The sequence below is a fragment of the Elaeis guineensis genome, chromosome 3 (assembly GCF_000442705.2).
Source record: "Elaeis guineensis isolate ETL-2024a chromosome 3, EG11, whole genome shotgun sequence".
NCBI classification, from domain to species: Eukaryota; Viridiplantae; Streptophyta; class Magnoliopsida; order Arecales; family Arecaceae; genus Elaeis; species Elaeis guineensis.
Window position 1 is genome coordinate 1,542,242 of NC_025995.2, and position 18,294 is coordinate 1,560,535.

The 18,294-nt window shown below is 36.7% G+C and overlaps 1 protein-coding gene across 1 annotated transcript; it reads left to right on the plus strand.

Moving 5' to 3' along the window:
• The first annotated feature begins 438 nt into the window (after positions 1-438).
• Positions 439-16,675, plus strand: LOC105042418 (sialyltransferase-like protein 5). Its single transcript, XM_010919615.4, has 11 exons — positions 439-641; positions 728-804; positions 5,593-5,679; positions 5,813-5,890; positions 5,972-6,063; positions 6,166-6,367; positions 7,674-7,764; positions 10,628-10,686; positions 10,927-11,075; positions 15,631-15,712; positions 15,798-16,675. Exons 1-11 carry the CDS (start codon positions 527-529, stop codon positions 16,188-16,190), a joined length of 1,425 nt encoding a protein of 474 aa, XP_010917917.1. The 5' UTR covers positions 439-526; the 3' UTR covers positions 16,191-16,675.
• The last annotated feature ends 1,619 nt before the right edge of the window (positions 16,676-18,294 follow it).

Genomic DNA, 18,294 nt, shown 5'->3' on the forward strand with positions numbered 1-18,294 from the left:
ATGTACTAATGTATAGGGCTATATATGATATTTTATACATTATCACTATTACTATTTGGTGATATATTAAATACAATGAAGTTTTATTTTCAGAGATATTCCAGTGATATATCAAATACGGTGAATATATATCACCTTAGTATTTACACATTACCCCAGTGTTCATATCATTCCAATGATCACTTTATTTCAATGATTACATCATCGATGATATACCAAATAGCATCTAAATTTCTCTGAAATGTTATCGACAGATATGATTTGTCTTGCTTCAAATTTTCATACGAGCAGATCGGACAAATGAAACTATCATGTGCGGAGTGCTTTGTGATCTGTGCAGGCTGCTATCCAACGGTAGATATCACCAAAGATCAATCATTCTTTCGCGCGAAAGGTGGAAGCCAAATCTGTTGGGGACGAAGTTATTGGTCCATCCTAGCCTTCCATTACGTGGTTCCCCGGCGAATGAAGCGCTTCCATCTAAGATTCTAGAGCATAGTTGGCGGTGGATTGCTTTCCGATCCCGATGCCGAGCCCAAAGAGCTCTGCCGCCGCCCGCCGGCCTACCGTCGTCCTACTCCTCGGAGCGGCCCTCGCCTTCTCCATCTTCCTTGTCTCCATTCAGTCCTCCTACTTCACCAGTAAGCGTCGAAGCCAAGTAATCCTCGCTCCTCCATCTCATCTAAAAATCTGATTCCATGTCGTCTGGATCTTCTTCTGGTTGCAGGAAGCCCGAGATCGGAATCGAACAGTGAGGAGATACGGATCCTCTCGGATTTCCAGTCCCATGTGCAGCAATGCGTGGTACGTTGTCGATCTCTTTGCCATTTCGATTTTCTTTCGGTTTTCTCGCCTACTCACGCCTTTCCGGATTCGATTTTCGTATTTGATGAGTATAGTCACAATTAAGTTGGAAAATTGAAATATTGGAAGAGATGATAGTGTTAATTTTTGAAGAAGATGGTAGTCTTAATCATCTTTAGAAGGGAAAAAGGGAGGGGCAAACAGCAATGCGGTATGTTTTTAACATGATTACCTAGAAGCTATTGCATTTGGAGTCGGACCAGTTCCATAGTTTTAGTGGGTCAACATTGAGTCAAGGTTAGGATCTGATGGTTTTGGTTTTTTTGTTGCATATGAGCTGTAGAATTGGACATGTGAGCCACGGGAAGACCTCTAATCTTCCTTTTTTTTTTTTTTTTTTTCCAATTAGGGTTATATTTTTATCATGTTAAGAATGTTGGAGTTTCATGATTTCATGCATGCAAAATTTTCAAAATGAGTATGCAGCGGAATTTAAAATTTTTTAAATTAAATCTAATTTAATCTAAGTACGTATAAGATCAAATCTTAAAACCATAAATAGGATCATCATATGTGAGATAAGATTCAGATACAGAAATCAAATAGAAAAAAATAAATAGAGAACATACCTTGGCATGGATCAATCTTCACCGCGAATTGATGATCATAGATGTTTTCCGAAAGTCTCTTAAAGCCGCACAAGTGTTCGGCCTCTACCGATATGCACACGAGATTTTGATTTGATCAGAAGCTTATTGATCTCAACGGAGTACTAGCTTCCTTGCAGAGATCGCATCTTGACGGTTAAAAATATTCTTTTCTCTCAAGACAATCTTAGAGAAGAAGAAGAAGTAGGAGGATGCTGATCTCTACGCTAAAGATCATGAGAAGAACCTTTTCTTCTCTTTTCTTCCTTAAACCCATGCATCAAATCTCTACACTAGAGATGTAGGAATTTTGTTTAACTTTTGGACAAAGAGGAGAGGAGAAACTCATATCCAAATCAGGACAAAAGAGAGGAGAGGAGATGTCCTAACAATCAACTTTTGGTTATGTAAAAAAAAAGGGATATGAAGAACCAAACCTCACGCCATGAATGACCTTCACGCTGTGCCTCTCCCTTTGTTTTTCTCTACGCATTCTCTTCTGATTTTAGGCATCAAAAACTGATCTCTATCAGTCATCTAACACCTCATATGGTCCATGGTTTAAATAGGTGAAGGGATAAGATTTTTAGATAGGAAATAAGAGTCCAACTCTCCTTGGACTTTATCTTTTTATGCTGCCCAATTGCTTAATTTTGTGCGCCCAAGTTTTACATGGAAGGAAGAAGTTTTCCCATGGAATATTACACGCACAAGGAGAGGAGATATGGCATCTCAAATCTGGTTTGGCGTGGGCTTTCATTGTGGCGCATGGAAGGAAGAATTTAAACCAATTAGGATTCTTTTTTTAGGTGGCTGATTTAAACCAATTTAAATCCCAACCAATCCTAATCATATTAGTAATTGATTAGACTCAAATAGATAAAAATTCAAATCTGATTTGGAGTCTAAACTATTTAGATTAAATGTCACCTAATTAGAGAAGGAGTCCTAATCCTTTTGGACTCTCTCTTGATGCTTGAGTCAAACTCAATTTAATCCTAATCTAATTAGGATTTGGTGCACCCAAGAAAATGAGAATTTCTAGTCCAAATAGGAATTCAAACATTCTTGTTTAGATCCTAATCTAATTAGGAATTGAGTCAAATCCAAATCCTAATTTAATTAGAAATCATTCTTTCATATAATTTAGTTATCTCATAACCCAATCAGGTTTGATCAAATCAAATCCATGTCAAGTCAAATTAAATCCAATTTAATTAGATTTGATACAAGCTCCATAGCTCAATCAAATTGAGCCAACTAGCAATCCAATTGCTTATGTAATCCTCCTTTAACTCACTAACTCTTTAGCGAGTTACTTAATGCAACTTTTGTATTGGATCAATCATCAATCAAATTGATAATCAAATTCTGTCATGATTCATAATCATAATTCAACCATCTGATCAGTCAAAAGTCTCTTTGTGTGTAACCCCATAGGTTCTATTCTGTCTGGTAGTGAGATATATTGCGATCCTTATCATAATATCATTGAAACTCTTTTTAATGGGTTGGAACCATTCCAACTCTGTCCATCAAGGATTATCGATCATCAAGATGATGCTCGTGGGTCTCACAATTCACCAGTGACACCTAGCAATATATAGTGACAATCCAGCAGAATAAAAGGTGATGAACCTTTAGGTGCAGTTAATGTATGGTAGTCTCTCTATCGTGAGTCCCCACCAGATGGCAGGTTATGGATGAATCGTCAAACCTCATCATCGGTCATATGATAGGTTCAATCAGCTCGAGTTCATATGTGATTATCATGGAAACTCTTTTCCATTAATCACACTGCTATGGCCATAGACTTAAAGATTCAGCTTCTTAAATTTCATAGGACTATTCCCTTCTGCTAGGGTCGATAGATCCCATCTAGGTGTACACCCTACTCCTACAATGGACCAACTGTCACCAACATCCACTACAAGGGCTCATTGAGATCCATGTTTATGTGTAGTCAAACTCTAGCAGCCTCACTGCGAGCAGCTGTAGCACCACAGGTCAAATGACCAGTCATACAACTGCAGCATCGAGAAAGTCACTAACAAATGAGCAGACATCGATGTGACTTCTCGTGTTGGTTACGCTCAGTGCTAGTTGTTCTTTGGCAACCACCTGCACTCTCGCTCCAGTGTCACTACACCGCAGACTCGAGATCCATCTGTCCGAAAAAAGCGATCCGTGCACTGATCTATCTGGATCTATCATCATCCCCATGATGATTCTATGATCAGGAGTAATTTAGGAATTAACCATCAATGACACATATCTCAAATTTTCAATTCTTTGAGAATATGTGTCATTATCTTATTAATCTATTAGATGATTCATGGATACATAAAATATAAATGGTAATATAAATGCCTATAAAGTACAAAAACATGTCCTAGAAATATGATATGCGTCAGCCAAGATTGGCTTCTAGGGCATACATCCAACAAAGAAACACTGTTTTTAGCCCAAAAATAAAAGAGTTTAGCTTTAATAGCTATTTTGTATAGGTAATTGAAGATTCCAGTTATTTCTGGTAAATGGCAGCCGCAGTTATCGGTGAGATGGAACGAGTTAGTTTCTTCCAATAAATCAGATGAGTATCACATATGTATATTTTAAGTTCTAATTTGTACCATATTGGGTAGGAAAGTAGTATGATGAAATCACTCAGCTAGTAAATTTCCTAGGTTAAGTGCATGGTAGGATGCAGAATGCTGTTTCTAGGGCTTATACGTTTATATTTTACGGGTAATCAGGGATCTCCTGTATAAACCTAAATATTCCTCCAAGACTGCTGGCTTATTTAGCTGCCATACATTACAAGAGAGGAAAAAAAGGAGGGGGGGGGGGTGTGCAGGGCAGCCTCTTGCACTTTAAAGTTCCTCAGACCCCGAAACCTAATTGTGTAAGCTGATAGTCCAAATATGAGAAGGGAAAACAAGATAAAAAGAAGAGAAGAAAGTAGTGGAAGGCAGGGCTCTTTCTTTTGTTAAACATAATACTTGAAATCGACTCTCTACTCTCTACAATCGTAGCTTGCTGTGCTTAAGATCTTAAATGAAGAAACTAAGAGAACATAAAATGAAGCCTTGGATAGATTTTGACCATCAGAGGTAAAAGGCCTCTGCTTGAAGGCATAACTAGCTTATTGGGCCTTAGAGAAAAATGGCACCTAAAGAAACTTCAATATGTCTCTTGAAACTGATATCAGTGTGATTGTTTGTTAGTTCAGACTGTAGTACCTGTTTAGTATTGTGTTCTGTACATTGTTACATTGAGAATCTAGCATCTAGCTGCTGATTAAGGTGATTTCAAGTTCATTCAAGGCTCTTTTAAGGGTCTATGAGCAGTATCATTTTTTTGTCTCTAAGATCATAACATACTCTTCTCAAAGGGTTCACTGTTTTTCCTCTTCTTTTTCAAAATGCATTAGCTACTCACTACCACTGGAATAGGGCTATGTGCACTAACCTTGGATAGAGACTTTGGCTTACCATTTTGTATCACCAGAATCAGATTTTAACCTGTGTGTAACTGCAATAAGAAAAGATGTTAAAGTTGATTATACTGCCAGATCATACTGCTTGCACTTGACATCATTTTCATTTGCAGCAAAGCCTCCTTGTCATGAAAGTCCTATGAAACATGTGAATGATATATTTAGAAAAGAAATAGCATAGCACCTACCTCCTTAACATGCAACAGAGTTATCATTACATTATGTCAGATACTTAGTATTCTGATTAACTGCTTTTTAAAAGCAAAATAATACATGGTCATGAGATTATGAGAGTGAGAAAGCCTGAAAATACAAATATAATGGACTTTTTTTTTCCTTTTTTGGATCATACCAAATTGATGCTTCTGTCCACTGGCTTGTGTTTGCATGATCATCATCTATGAACTTGATGGATGCGTATTTAACCAAAATTTTTAAGCTACAAGAAAACAACTAAAAAGAGAATATTTATTATTTGATCATCTTGATGCATTGTAATTTTTAGTTTGTCAGCTGATTTACAAGGATTATTTTGGTTGCTTGTATTCTTCTATGTTTGTTATTGTTATTCTGATTATATTTGTAACTGCACTTTTGAGCTTCAAATATTCTTTAATTGAGTGACCTTGAAATTTGTTTCAGGCAAGCCGAGGACTTGGCCTTACAGCAGATATTATCGATCACTGTAGATTGGTCCTCAAGTTTCCTGAAGGCACAAACAGTACCTGGGTCAAGCTTCACTCTAAACTTATGTTCCAGAGTTTTAACACTTTTTATTTTTTCATTTCTCATTATATAAAAACATATTGCACTTTAAGCAACTTGTCTTGACTTTATTGAGTTCTCTTTTTCCTCTTTGCAGTTCAATAAACAGTTTAAAATTTTTGAGCCACTGGAGTACAAATATGATGTCTGTGAAGCTATCCTTCTATGGGAGCAGGTTAGTTTCAATATATTATAATACTGATTTTTTTTTTTTTTTTGGCAAAATATCACGTACTGAAGCCACAAAGAATGCCAGTACCGTAACATGACTACAGTGTTGACAAGGGAATACCTAGATGTGCGACCAGATGGATGGTTAGAGTATGCTGCAAAAAGGATTGCACAACTGTAAGATGCCTAACATATCCAATTTGTTTGTTTGATTTCATAGTTTCTGATACTTAGTTGGAAACAGATGAAATGGGCACATTTTCTTTTTTGGGGTTGCAGGGGTGCAGATAAATGCTACAACCGTTCTCTTTGTGAGGAGAATCTTAATTTGATTTTACCAGCAAAGCCTCCTTTTCATCCACGTCAGTTTAGAACATGTGCAGTTGTTGGGAACTCAGGAGATCTCTTAAAGACAGAATTTGGGCAAGAAATTGATGAGCATGATGCTGTCTTTCGGGACAATGAGGCTCCTGTTAATGAAGTAACTGCTACATGCATTGCTGTTTTTATTTGATCTCATCACCTAATTTCTTTATTTCTTTGATTTGTATTCTAGCTTTTTTTTTTTTTTAAAAGTAAAGATCTAAAATTATCATAACTTCTCTCAGGCATGATTCCATCTGCATTTGTCTTTTGTGTTAATTTTTCATATTTTCCTGTAATTTCTACTAGTCCAAGAAAAAGGAGAAAAGATTAAGGATTCTTGAAACCCAGGATCGATGAAAGCCTCCATGATAGCTCACTTAAATCATCATTATTCTTTCAGGATAGATTAGTGATAAATGCACTCAAATTTTGGATGTACTGATGGACCGGCTTCTATCCTACAGCGTACTAGTCCTGATGTTTTCAAGAAAAATCACTTATTTTTACCAATCATTCTTGAGTTCTCTATGTGGTTTGAGGGCTTCCTTCTGAATTCTACTCTATTAAGTTAGTTCAACCCTGGTAAAACGACTTGTCATAGTTCGGAGGAAAATGTGTTCTGAACATGTAGTGGTTTCTTTAAACCTTCTATGTATTTTTTGGCTTGTTTGTTTTTATCATGGTCTGTTGTCAGTGGACTGTGATTAACCGCTAACTCCCTGTTATCACTTAATGTTGTTCATGAATCAGTGGCTTAGTTATTATCCTTATATGGAATCATGAGTTTTGATTCGTTAATTGATGGAATGCTTGTGTGATGATGTATCCTGTGTTAGAAATTTGCAGAAATTAAGATTCTAAACTTGCAATAAAGGGAAAAAAGAGAGAAGCAAGATGAAGAAGAGAAACATGGATTTGAAAGGAACTGGTAGGTTTGGAATGACCAATCAAAATATACAAAGCTTAGACTAGAAATTTGCCAAATCAATCAAAATATACAAGGAACTGTTAATTATGCCTGTATAGGAAGACAGTTAGGGTAGCTTATGAACTTCCATTTAATGTTTCAAAACTAAATCATAATTAACTGATGGCTCATTTCTTGATAATCCCTACATTTAGCCACCTCTAAACTATTAGAATACATGTATTTAATGATTCAACAATTAACCTTTCACTTTAAATATATCCCAAAGGACCCAAACACTTTGAAAGATTCAAAAAGACCGTCAAATGACTGCTGGGCTTGATTGCCAGCCTTGATGAAGGGCCTATTTACCAGATTGACATCTGGGCTGAAATTTCTGCCTTCGAGTACACTTGAGAATGTCCATAACATACATTATCGCTGGTCCAAATGATGGATTTGAATCTACATCATATGGCTATCACCTGATCTTGCATTTGCATTTCTTCTGCAGAAATATGCCAAACATGTGGGCCTGAAAAGGGACTTCCGTCTGGTTGTAAGAGGTGCAGCACGTAACATGGCTGCCATCCTTAAAGGATCCTGTAAGCTTGGTTGCTTTATGCACAAAAATCACTCTAATTTCAAATTGATATGCTGCTATGTTTTGTAGTTAATATCTGTGAAAGTCATCCTTATTCTGAGATTTGATCCTCAAAATCTAAAATTGATGAGTTAACTGCAGATGGTATTTCAGATTGCAATCAGCATTACCTTTAGCATCAGGTGTTTTCATTATTGTAGACAGCTATTTAGATGCAAAAAAATATATGTATAATACTCTCAAACATGATGATGAACATGCATATATTTAGTCAAAGCAAACGTAGGATTAGAATTCATCCTTGTTTCTTTGTTACCTACCATAAAGTTAATAATACCCTGTTATTTTTTTTTCTTGAGATTAGGAGGGGTTAATACCCACCTTTCTACCTTTATTCCTACCCCAACCCTTGATGGGGACTTCAACCGGAAACAAACTCTTGACCTCTTGTCAAAGTGGCAAGAGATGGTACGGTTAGAGCTAAAGTTCGGTGGCCTCTTTTGGTTAACTATATCACTGGTTCTTGTCAGAAATCATATATTGAGAATCCGTAGGCATCTATTTGCAACTGATGCAATCTTTGTATTCAACATAAATAACGTACTATCCTGGCATGTCATATTGATGAGTGTGAGCCTTGACGCAATGGTAAGGTTGATCGATTGTGATTTAGAGATCACAGATTCGAAACATGAAAACATCTTTTCTAAATGCAGGGGTAAGGCTGCATACATCTTACCTTTCCAAACTCTGCAATGGTGGGAGCCCAGCACACTAAGCCCGGCATCTCATATTGATGGGTTGGTTATCTAAGTTTATAAATTGGGGTTAGAAAGCAATGTATGAATCATTGGTAAAATCTTGAATGGTTTTTTGCTGTTAGTAAGGTACCATTTTAGATATATTTGGGCAACAACTTCAAGTCTATGTGCATATCTAAATTTCCATCTATTTAGTTCTCTAAAGAAGTTTTGTTCCTAGATGCACATCCAAGCATCTTATCTCAGTGTCAGATGTGGGTATGTTTGGAAACCAATGGGAACATATGGATTGAAGTGAAAAACTCGATGCATGTTTCTGCTGACATGGAGAACCACTTTTTTTAGACTACCATGAGATGATTTGGTGCTATTTGAGAGAGAGTGACATCATAGCAATTGCTACATCAATAGCTTTACAATCATTTTTGGGAAGCACCGAAGGGTGAATACTACTTGCAGCAAGACTAACATGTTTCTAGTTCAATTGGGCTTAGAGCAAGAATTGACTTTCAGCCCTTTATATTTTTACTATTTTAATAAACCGGTGGTCCCTATGTTGTGTGTTGTTCGCAGATGATGCATTAACTTTTTAACTGTTTTTTTTTTTGGAAAAAATGCTAATCTGATAGATCTGGATTCACAGCTTAGAAATGATTCTCCTAATGCTAAAGTGTTAGAACAAGAGAAAAGTGCTGGAGGAATTTGAAAAGGTGCCTACAGTTTGACAAGTATTTTACAAGAATTAAAAAGAGTAAATTGTTTAGCACTATGTTGGATAATTAGGGCTGTAAAAAAGGTTGAACCCAAGTTCGAGTGCTGATAATGCAATACTTGGGAGGTAAATGAAACTGAGGATCATGCCAAAATCTGGCTAGGGGATACACCAAAACTGGAAGTGAGGAGCAGAGTTCTCGGTCCATCTACTCTTTGGCCTCATTGGTGAGCACAGTGTTGACAAGGGGACTGCATTTGGACACTCTTGGCTACGCTGATGTGAAGCATTTGGCTGTAATGGAATTTCAGAGTTTTCACATCCAAAAGGAGGCTGGTGGAGGATGTTAGGAAGGCATCACGATTACATGCTTCATCCTGAATGTCTGTGTCAAAACTGGCATATAGAGACAAGGCAATTCAGAAATTTCAAGGCATGGTGTCGGATTGGTGAGCGCAGATATTAGACAACGAGATTGCATTTGGGCACTCTTGGCTATGCTGATGTGATGTATCTGGCTTTCATGGAATTTCAAAGTTTTCATAGCCAAGAGGAGGGTAGTAGGGGATGTTTGGAAGGCATCACAATCAAGGTTTTAAATTCCGTGGGACGGAGCTGTTCCAATTTTTTCATAAAACGAGATGCGTTGCTGTCCCATTTCTTCCGACACTTGGGACAGAGGATGTCCTAAGATGTCCCAATTGAGATGTTGGGACGTTAGCTAGACGGCCCTGTCCTGACACATGGGATAGTATCCCATTCCGGTGTTTCGTGAGACGTGCCACTGGGACCGAATCCTTGATCACGATCTTGCGCTTCAGCCTGAATATCTATGTTAAAAAAAACAGCCAGGCAATTTAGAAATTGCAAGGCATGGTGTGCGGGCCTGTCATCTTGCCATCTTTTTCCTTCATTGTCCCATCTCACCCACTTTCTAACTCTTTTTTTCTCTAAGTGACCTTGGGTCACTTTGTACTCTGTTTGATTCATTCTTTTAATGAATTCAATCAGATTACCATCTTTTCCCTCAAAAAAAAAGACAAAAAGAAAAAAGATGCACGATATCTCTTGTTTTCTTCTCCTTATAGTTTGTCTTGTTTAATAGGAGAGAGAGTGAATAGATGAATAATTTAGAAAGTAATTTGAGGAACAATTTAGAGTTAGTCTTCTTTTGATTGAAGATGTCCATTTGATTTGGATGGATAGTAACAAAAAAGGGCTTCAATTGTCTGGATGAAGGGCTGTCATTTAATGTGCATTGGCATTGTATTCTGGTTATATAATTCTTATGTTTTTTTATCAGCAGCTATATTACTATCTTGAAGACCTGTACTACATTCTTTAACTATAGATTTCATGAGTATTTTTAATCAGAAATTTGTGGACTGCAGCTGATGAGGTGCTTATAATCAAAAGTGTGACGCATAGAGATTTCAATGCTGTGATAAAGGTAAAACTGTCCCACCATTAGACTGATTATTTTGAAATGTTCATATATCGTACGTGTCTTTTATTAGCTTTTTGTTCTCATGCTCATCAGCATAATGTTGTTCCTTCTGCTGACAACACGTTAGTAAAACTTGTGTAAACAAGTAGTGTTATGCTGTGTGAGAGCATTGGGAAATTTCTATATAGACTGGAAAAGTTTCATTACTGCATAATATAACAATTTGTATGATATATTGTTCAGGAGCTTCCAAATCCTGTTTATCTTTTTCAAGGTATTGTGCTACGACGGGGTGCCAAAGGAACTGGAATGAAATCTATCGAACTTGCACTCTCCATGTGTGACATTGTTGACATATATGGTTTTACAGTGGATCCTGGCTATACAGAATGGTCAGTTTATTTTATTTGTTTATTGCTGCTGTGCTTGTAGTTGACTCAGCCAATTTTTATTAATGATGCAAGCAAATTGTGTGAAGCAATTGAACAGGAGGTTGTGGTTGGGGGGGGGGGGAGTGGGGTGGTAGGCGGCAGGTGGGGTGACCTCATACATATCATGCCACATTATCACTAAGAATTTTTATGCTCCAAAACCTGATAAGATATTCTCTCAACAAAACCTGTTAAGATATCTTATTCTGAAGTATTAACTTTATTGCACCTTCTTTGTCCTGTTCCATAAATATCTGCATAGATGATGGAGTACAATGTATGCAAGGGAGTATTAAAGTTCGTGGCATATCCTTTCACTTTATTAGCTTATCCACATTTTGAAAAGGGCGGGCAATGTCCAGAGTGAGTAGGCAGTTAGTTTAGTGATGTTTTGGAACATTTGGGGGCCGATAGGATTGTATGTCTCATTTCAAATGATACATAATTAACACATTGGAAAAGCAAAATAGTATGAAATGCTGTCAATGTACAAATTAATGACTATTCTTAATTTCATATCATATTTTCAATTTTGCAATTTATGTGTAGTTTCCTACTGCTGTCAAGGAAAGAAGAATAACTCATTAGTTCACACAGTTTAAGTAATTAATTTCAAAAATGTTATCATTGATACAATCCCAGTTGGCTTGGTGATTTGATTGGCTGGCTGCTCAGTGAATTACTGAATATAAGGAGAGTGATGAAAGGTGATAAATTTGAGTTTGGCTATAATAAGAACAACTGTGCTTTGTAAATCTGCACTAATATGTTTCATTTAACTTGTGAACCACACTATGAACTCCTGGGAGCTTTGTAAAATCTAGTAACTATTTTTTGATTGATAAGATAGAAATTAAATATTCTAGAAGAAAACGGACACTACGTAGGGATATGGTGTATGTAGATCAAAGAAAAAAAGGAAGAAAGAAAAAGGTATATTTCACAGCATTCCAACCTAGAATCTCCTTGTCTGGAAGTCATGTCTCAAAAGAGGAGATATAGAACGTGTTATAATTTCTTAAATCCAACATCAGTTAGGATGTACATACTGATGTTGGGATGTACATACTTACTCTCTATCAAAAGAGTATGGAAGATTCAAAAGTAAGAGGAGACAATTATAGAAAGTCATCCATGGACAGGTTCATCGGTAACCATTTATTGCATATGTTCTTCTTCATGACTTAATGGCCGTTTAACTATTTCTACTGTTATAGAGGGGACAAGGAATTGATTATTGCATTCTTTAATAATCAACATGAGACATTACATTGGTACAAGTACGGTTGCTAGGGTACTTTGATTGATAAGCTGTCTTTGTGGGACTAAGAAAGGTGACTATAATTGTTTAATTTATGGAACTTCACCAAGTATCATGGAGTTAATTATTGTGACATAGAATAAGGCTAGCAAAATTCTAGTGCCCAAGTTTAAGAACAGCAATGCATAGAAAAAGTTCCAAAGAGAAAAAAGAACAAAAATTTCACTGTCCTTCCTTGAAGAAAGGAAAAGAAAAAACCTATGATAGAGCACCCTAAGTATCTTAATTGTCATCATGTGTCTAGGCAACCTTTTGAATAAAACAAAGGCAACCTATAGAAAAATCTTTACAGTAAACAACCATTACAAGGTTTCTTTCACTTAGAATATGATAAAATTCCATCAGTATCCTATGTGTCCAAGAATGTCTGGTTGGCATTGTTGTAACTAAGTCCCCAGCATGTGCAATGCACTTGAGAGGTTGCACCAGGATCCCCAATCTTTTGCTTGGCTCCTCAAAGCCTCCTGCTTTCTTGAGAATCCACAGGAGGGTATTTTAGGGGAAATGAAAAAGGTGGGGTCTAACTTGGAGGGTGGAGATGCACGTCCAGAGTTCTCGTTAAATAGTAGATGATAATCAGACTAGGAGAAACTACCTATCATCCTTGTGGTCCAAAGCTCTATCTATTCAGAATGTTTGATCCAAAGCCTTTCGGCTTCATTGTCTATGAAACTGAAATTTTGAGGTCGAGATGAATGGATATTGTAAATATGGTGGTTTCATCCAGTAATATTGTTTTGGTGGAAAAAGGATTTTTTTTTTTAATAAAAAGAAACCACTTAGGTTCCATTCAAAATATATATATAATAAAAAAAAAACTTATCCCACTTCTTGGTGGTAACAGTAATGACTGAAACTATCTTCTGTTACTAATTGTATAAAAAATTAAAAATCATTACATTGTTAGCTATCTATCATATAGCATATGCCCTTTTCTTTTTCTTTTCTTTGATGACTCATGTGAATTAGAAATAATAAATTTCTCACTTAACGGAAGCACCAGTACACCAATTAGAGTTATAAAACAGTTATAACATATACGTTTTGGCACTGTTTGTTATTCCTTTTGTAAGAAATACCCCATGTCATTGAAAGATGACTCATAACTTATTGTTTGTTTCTTTTTTCAAAAAAATATAATCTTTTGAAATTAATTTTATATTTTATATTTATAATCATCAGTTTTCAGCTATACAGCTGTGCTTGCTGAAATGAAACACCATCTAGAACAAATATTTGGAACCTTGATCATTATTCTGAAACATGTGTTCTGGAAATCTAAAAGTTTTGCACTTCAGTCTGCGTCTGCAATCTCTAGGGAAATAATAAAGTTTAAGTAACTGCTTTGGGGATGTTTTCCAGTTAAAAAGATCAGTTTATCACTGTTTTTGTTAGAACAACTCCTGATTCTCAGTGTTATATATTTCTCTAAAAATGTTCATAATCATTAATGTGTGTCATAAATTAGCATGGTTTAACCTTAATCAAGAGTCCTTAAATTTATTGGGTCAACTTAATGGATCAAGAAACTGGTCCCTGTTCTTGAGGTCAACCTAGAGTTGAAAAAATCCTTGGAAAAAGCAACTGCTTGGTAAGATGTGGAGTATATCGCAACCTAGAAGACCAGTTAGGAAACCTATCCTGCTCGCAAGGGAAGCTCACAACTATGGGACAATCTCTAAGGTAGCATTAGACTAGGACAAGTGTCAGGCATATGATCACATGGGTGGGGGAGGAGAATGGAGTGTTATGATCACACTAGGGGAAGCATGGGTGGCTGTGACCTCTAATCCCCTGTTTGATGAATACATGCCCACTTTTAGCTAGTGCACCACTCTTGTTCCTCTATCTCACTTAAGATATGAAAGTAATTAGGGTGTATATTAACTAATGGAGGTGTAATATATGGCATCTTAGGGATGGACAGCTAGCGGCCTTTCAGAGTTGACAAAACCAATGAAGGCTGATCTGAGATGTATCTAGGCAGGAGTGGAAGGTTTTATATGGACAGCTGCATTAATCCTTGAAGCACAACTTATAAGCCAAAGAATCAAATAGATGCACGATCTTCTGCCAAAAAAACAAGCCATACATGTTGGTGTTTGCAAGCAGTGTCATCATCATCATCATCTTCATCACACATGACCTTCTAAAGCCTCTTAAAACTCCAAGGATGAATCTATCATGACCACATGTCATTTTAACATCTCTAGTTTGATACACTAAATTGACTAAACAGTGTTCTCTTTCATGCTTACTATGGTCATTGAAACCACTATTTGGAGTAATATCAGTTCCATTCATGCCAGCGATAATCCTCTGTGTAAGTTGATGTAATACCAGAAGAATAAAAAAACATGTCTTTTTCTTTTTTGGAGCCCACTGGTTTCAATATCTTGTGGCTTTTGCCACTTTTCAATTGACAATGAAATTAAATTGAATCTTGTTTACAGTTCTCTTCAATTTATCATGTTTGTGTTTGCTATAATAACATTACCTTTTTAAAGTGTAGAACTGGGAAACCCTGGAGGTTCACTCCATAGTTTCAACTAATGAAGTTCAACCTAAACTGTTGACCTATGATGAACTAAACTGTTGACCTACGATGAACTATTCTTGGCCTTTTTCAGTTTCAATTCGATTGTAACAAGGGTGGCCTGGTGCATGAGGCTCCTGCATTTGTGAGGTCTGGGGAGGTCAACCTTGTTTTGAACCTGTGGCCTCCAGGTCACAGTACAGCAACCTTACTGTTGTGCCAAGTTTGACCCTCAGTTTCGATTCTGATTGTAAGGACAGAAAATACTACGTAAAATGCTAAACATTAACAGATTTGAGTTAACAGAGCATTAGTATGAGAACGGATGGCACGGGAGTTTTACTGGAATTGTCGAGGATGTAGACCTTATTTTAAACTTTTATGGCCTCTTAATGGTAAACTGTTTTTGCACCTGTTGCTTCAAAATTAGATGTTAAGACATCTGATGAACCCTATGTTCCAGGTATTTCTTAGAATGGAGTTGCTGGCTACTACCATCTCTGTATAAACTCTAATTATCAGCATTATTGTCATGTCTTCCTTTGTCTGGATTAGAACTGCATGTCTTGCTTCTTTGGATTTTGATTCTGATTTATATTGCGCTTCATATCAGTTTTGAGTGATGGATATAGATATCTTAAAATTTTATTTTATATTAGGACCCGCTACTTCTCAAGCCCCAGACAAGGCCACAATCCATTGCAAGGACGAGCTTATTATCAACTTCTAGAATGCCTTGGGGTAGGTTTTCAAAATGATGGTGCACCAACACGTTCTTCGCAAAGTTATGCTTCTTGTTGACTTAGTCTAATGACTGCCCATGTAGGTTATTAGGATACACTCTCCAATGAGAGCCCAGAGGAAGCAAGATTGGTCAGATGTGCCAAGCAAAGAAATCAGAAGAGGTGCTCATGTTGCTGCTTTGCGTCTGAAAAGAAAGCAAGCTGGTCAAGCAGATGACCTGGGACCCTTTGGCAATTGTAAGGTATGGGGTTCAGTGGGACCAGATGGTGGCGGACCTGTTTCGGGATCAGCAGATATGAGTGACACTAGGAAAAACTCAAATTACAGTAAGTGGGAAGTCCTGCCATTTGAGAGCCTGAGAAGAGAAGCAAGAGAGCACCATGTTCAAATGAATGGAGTGTCTCTCTACAAAATGGATGGAAACAAATTGGATGATCTGGTCTGCGTGAACCACACCTTGCCATTAAAGGTTTGAGAAGATGAGGACCATAGTTGACTGATTGGCCTATATTCCATGGTGGAAGCCAGATAGTAATTGAAGTTGAGCTATAAAAGATTGGTTTTCCTTTGTAAAAAAGAAGGCTTAGGGCATCCCTCTTTCTGGGAAAAATGGGAAAATCTGGTCAGATCACAGCACAATAGTTTGTTGCTTTATATTCCATTAGAATTAAGTCATACAAGAAAGGGGGCAGGGTCAACATTGATAGTCTGAGATCTCTTCTGGATCGAGCCAAGAGTGATTCTGGTTGATGCTTATGAAGCTACGAATTTAAAGTTCAGTGTTGACCGCATTTGAGATTGTATTAGAATGTTAGATTCTTCCCTTGTAGCATTCGATACCATGTGTGTTATATTGGTTTCAATCGCTTGTGTTAGAATAACAGAAATGTGTTGAGTCTCCAGGAATTGACATAACAGCTATTTTTTTTTTTTGCCAACGGAAGTTCCTTTTATTTTTTATTTTTGATCTCATCTTTATTTCTTTTTGTACTTTTCTGTGGTAAGTGCATCTTGGCACTTTAATAATGCCACTTAATTTTCTTATATGGTAACAGCAAACTTCATGGTAGCTTGTATATTATTTTCTTAGGAGTATCCTGGAAAATTAATGAAGCTCAACTTTTACTATCCTTGACCTGTTTTATCAAATAGTGTATCTTTTGACCACAAAATGAAGATAGGAGTTTGAAAATTTTAATTTTAGGACCAAAAGTGGGGCTTATTTGGTCAGAATATCAGGAATTCACATGAAAATTGAATCACGAGCAGCGACTTCAGTTACTGTAGTGGCACAGCTGTTTGATTCAATATTTGGTTCGTCGTAACTATTTCAGGGAAACATTTATTATATCGATATTATTATCTTTATCTGTAACTATATCTACCATTTCTGCCATATATAATGGAAAGCTAACAAAAGTTCTTTCTCCTGTTGCATGAAACTAATCGCGTTTCTTCTACTTCATGATATCAATAATGATGCTCGGTTGAGATACCAATGATGGAGAACGTAGCATGAGTCCAGCAGCAGGTTCCAAAGAGATCCTGACAAAAAATTTAGATAGTCGCCTACCGTTGAGCTAATTGCCGATGACAGGCATTCTAGAGAATCTCCGATCGATCCATTCTAGAGCTGCATACAAGGTAACTATTTTAGTACTCCGGCTGCAATTTTTTCTTCTTGCCGTCGTCACTGTCGTCGTAGGACACAAAAAGAATGAGAAAAAGAAACAAAAACAAAGTAGTTGCAGCTGCTGCTGTTGATAGAGAATGTTACTGCTTGTTGACCTCTAATCTCATCCACATTGTTCATTTTCTTCCTTGAACTGTCTGTTATTTGCGCCAGTGGGACTTCAGGGCATCCACCAAAAATGATGCGTCTGACCACTGAAGACCCTGACAAGAAGACCATGTATAACCTCCTGATCCTGGTGATGAGCCAATGAGCAACTAAATTCATGAACAACCACCAGTACCCTACCATTGTTTAGGTTAATGTAGCAGGGAACTAAATCCATGAACTCTCAGTTAGTACTATTTTTGTGAGGCCCAATTGAGACCTGATCCTTGGTGAGAGTCCTGAACAAACTCTTCCCTTGTTCGAGCCGGAAACCAACTCCGACTCCTCCCATGACTCCACCGGAGGCCTCTACAAAACCATCCCTATCTTATGATACACCATGGTCAAGTATCCTCCTAAATATATGAATTGCATGAATATACTTGTAAAGTTACTATTCGTATCTATATTCCTATAAATGTTTCTTTTTCAAACTTATCTATTAAGGATATTCTCGCCATCTCAATTTTAAACCACTAATTTATGAATAGTTTTAGATGATATTAGCATATATATATATATATATATATATATATATATATATATATATATATATATATATATAATAAATATTTTATAAGCATATATGTGTTAATATTAATTTTGAAAGTATATTTATATAAATTTAAATATGTAGATATGCATGTAAAAAATCTAATATTAAATTAACGTATAGTTATCTCCATTTCACCTCATAGCATATCAACGGAAGCACAAATGTTTGTACGAGCGAAATCAT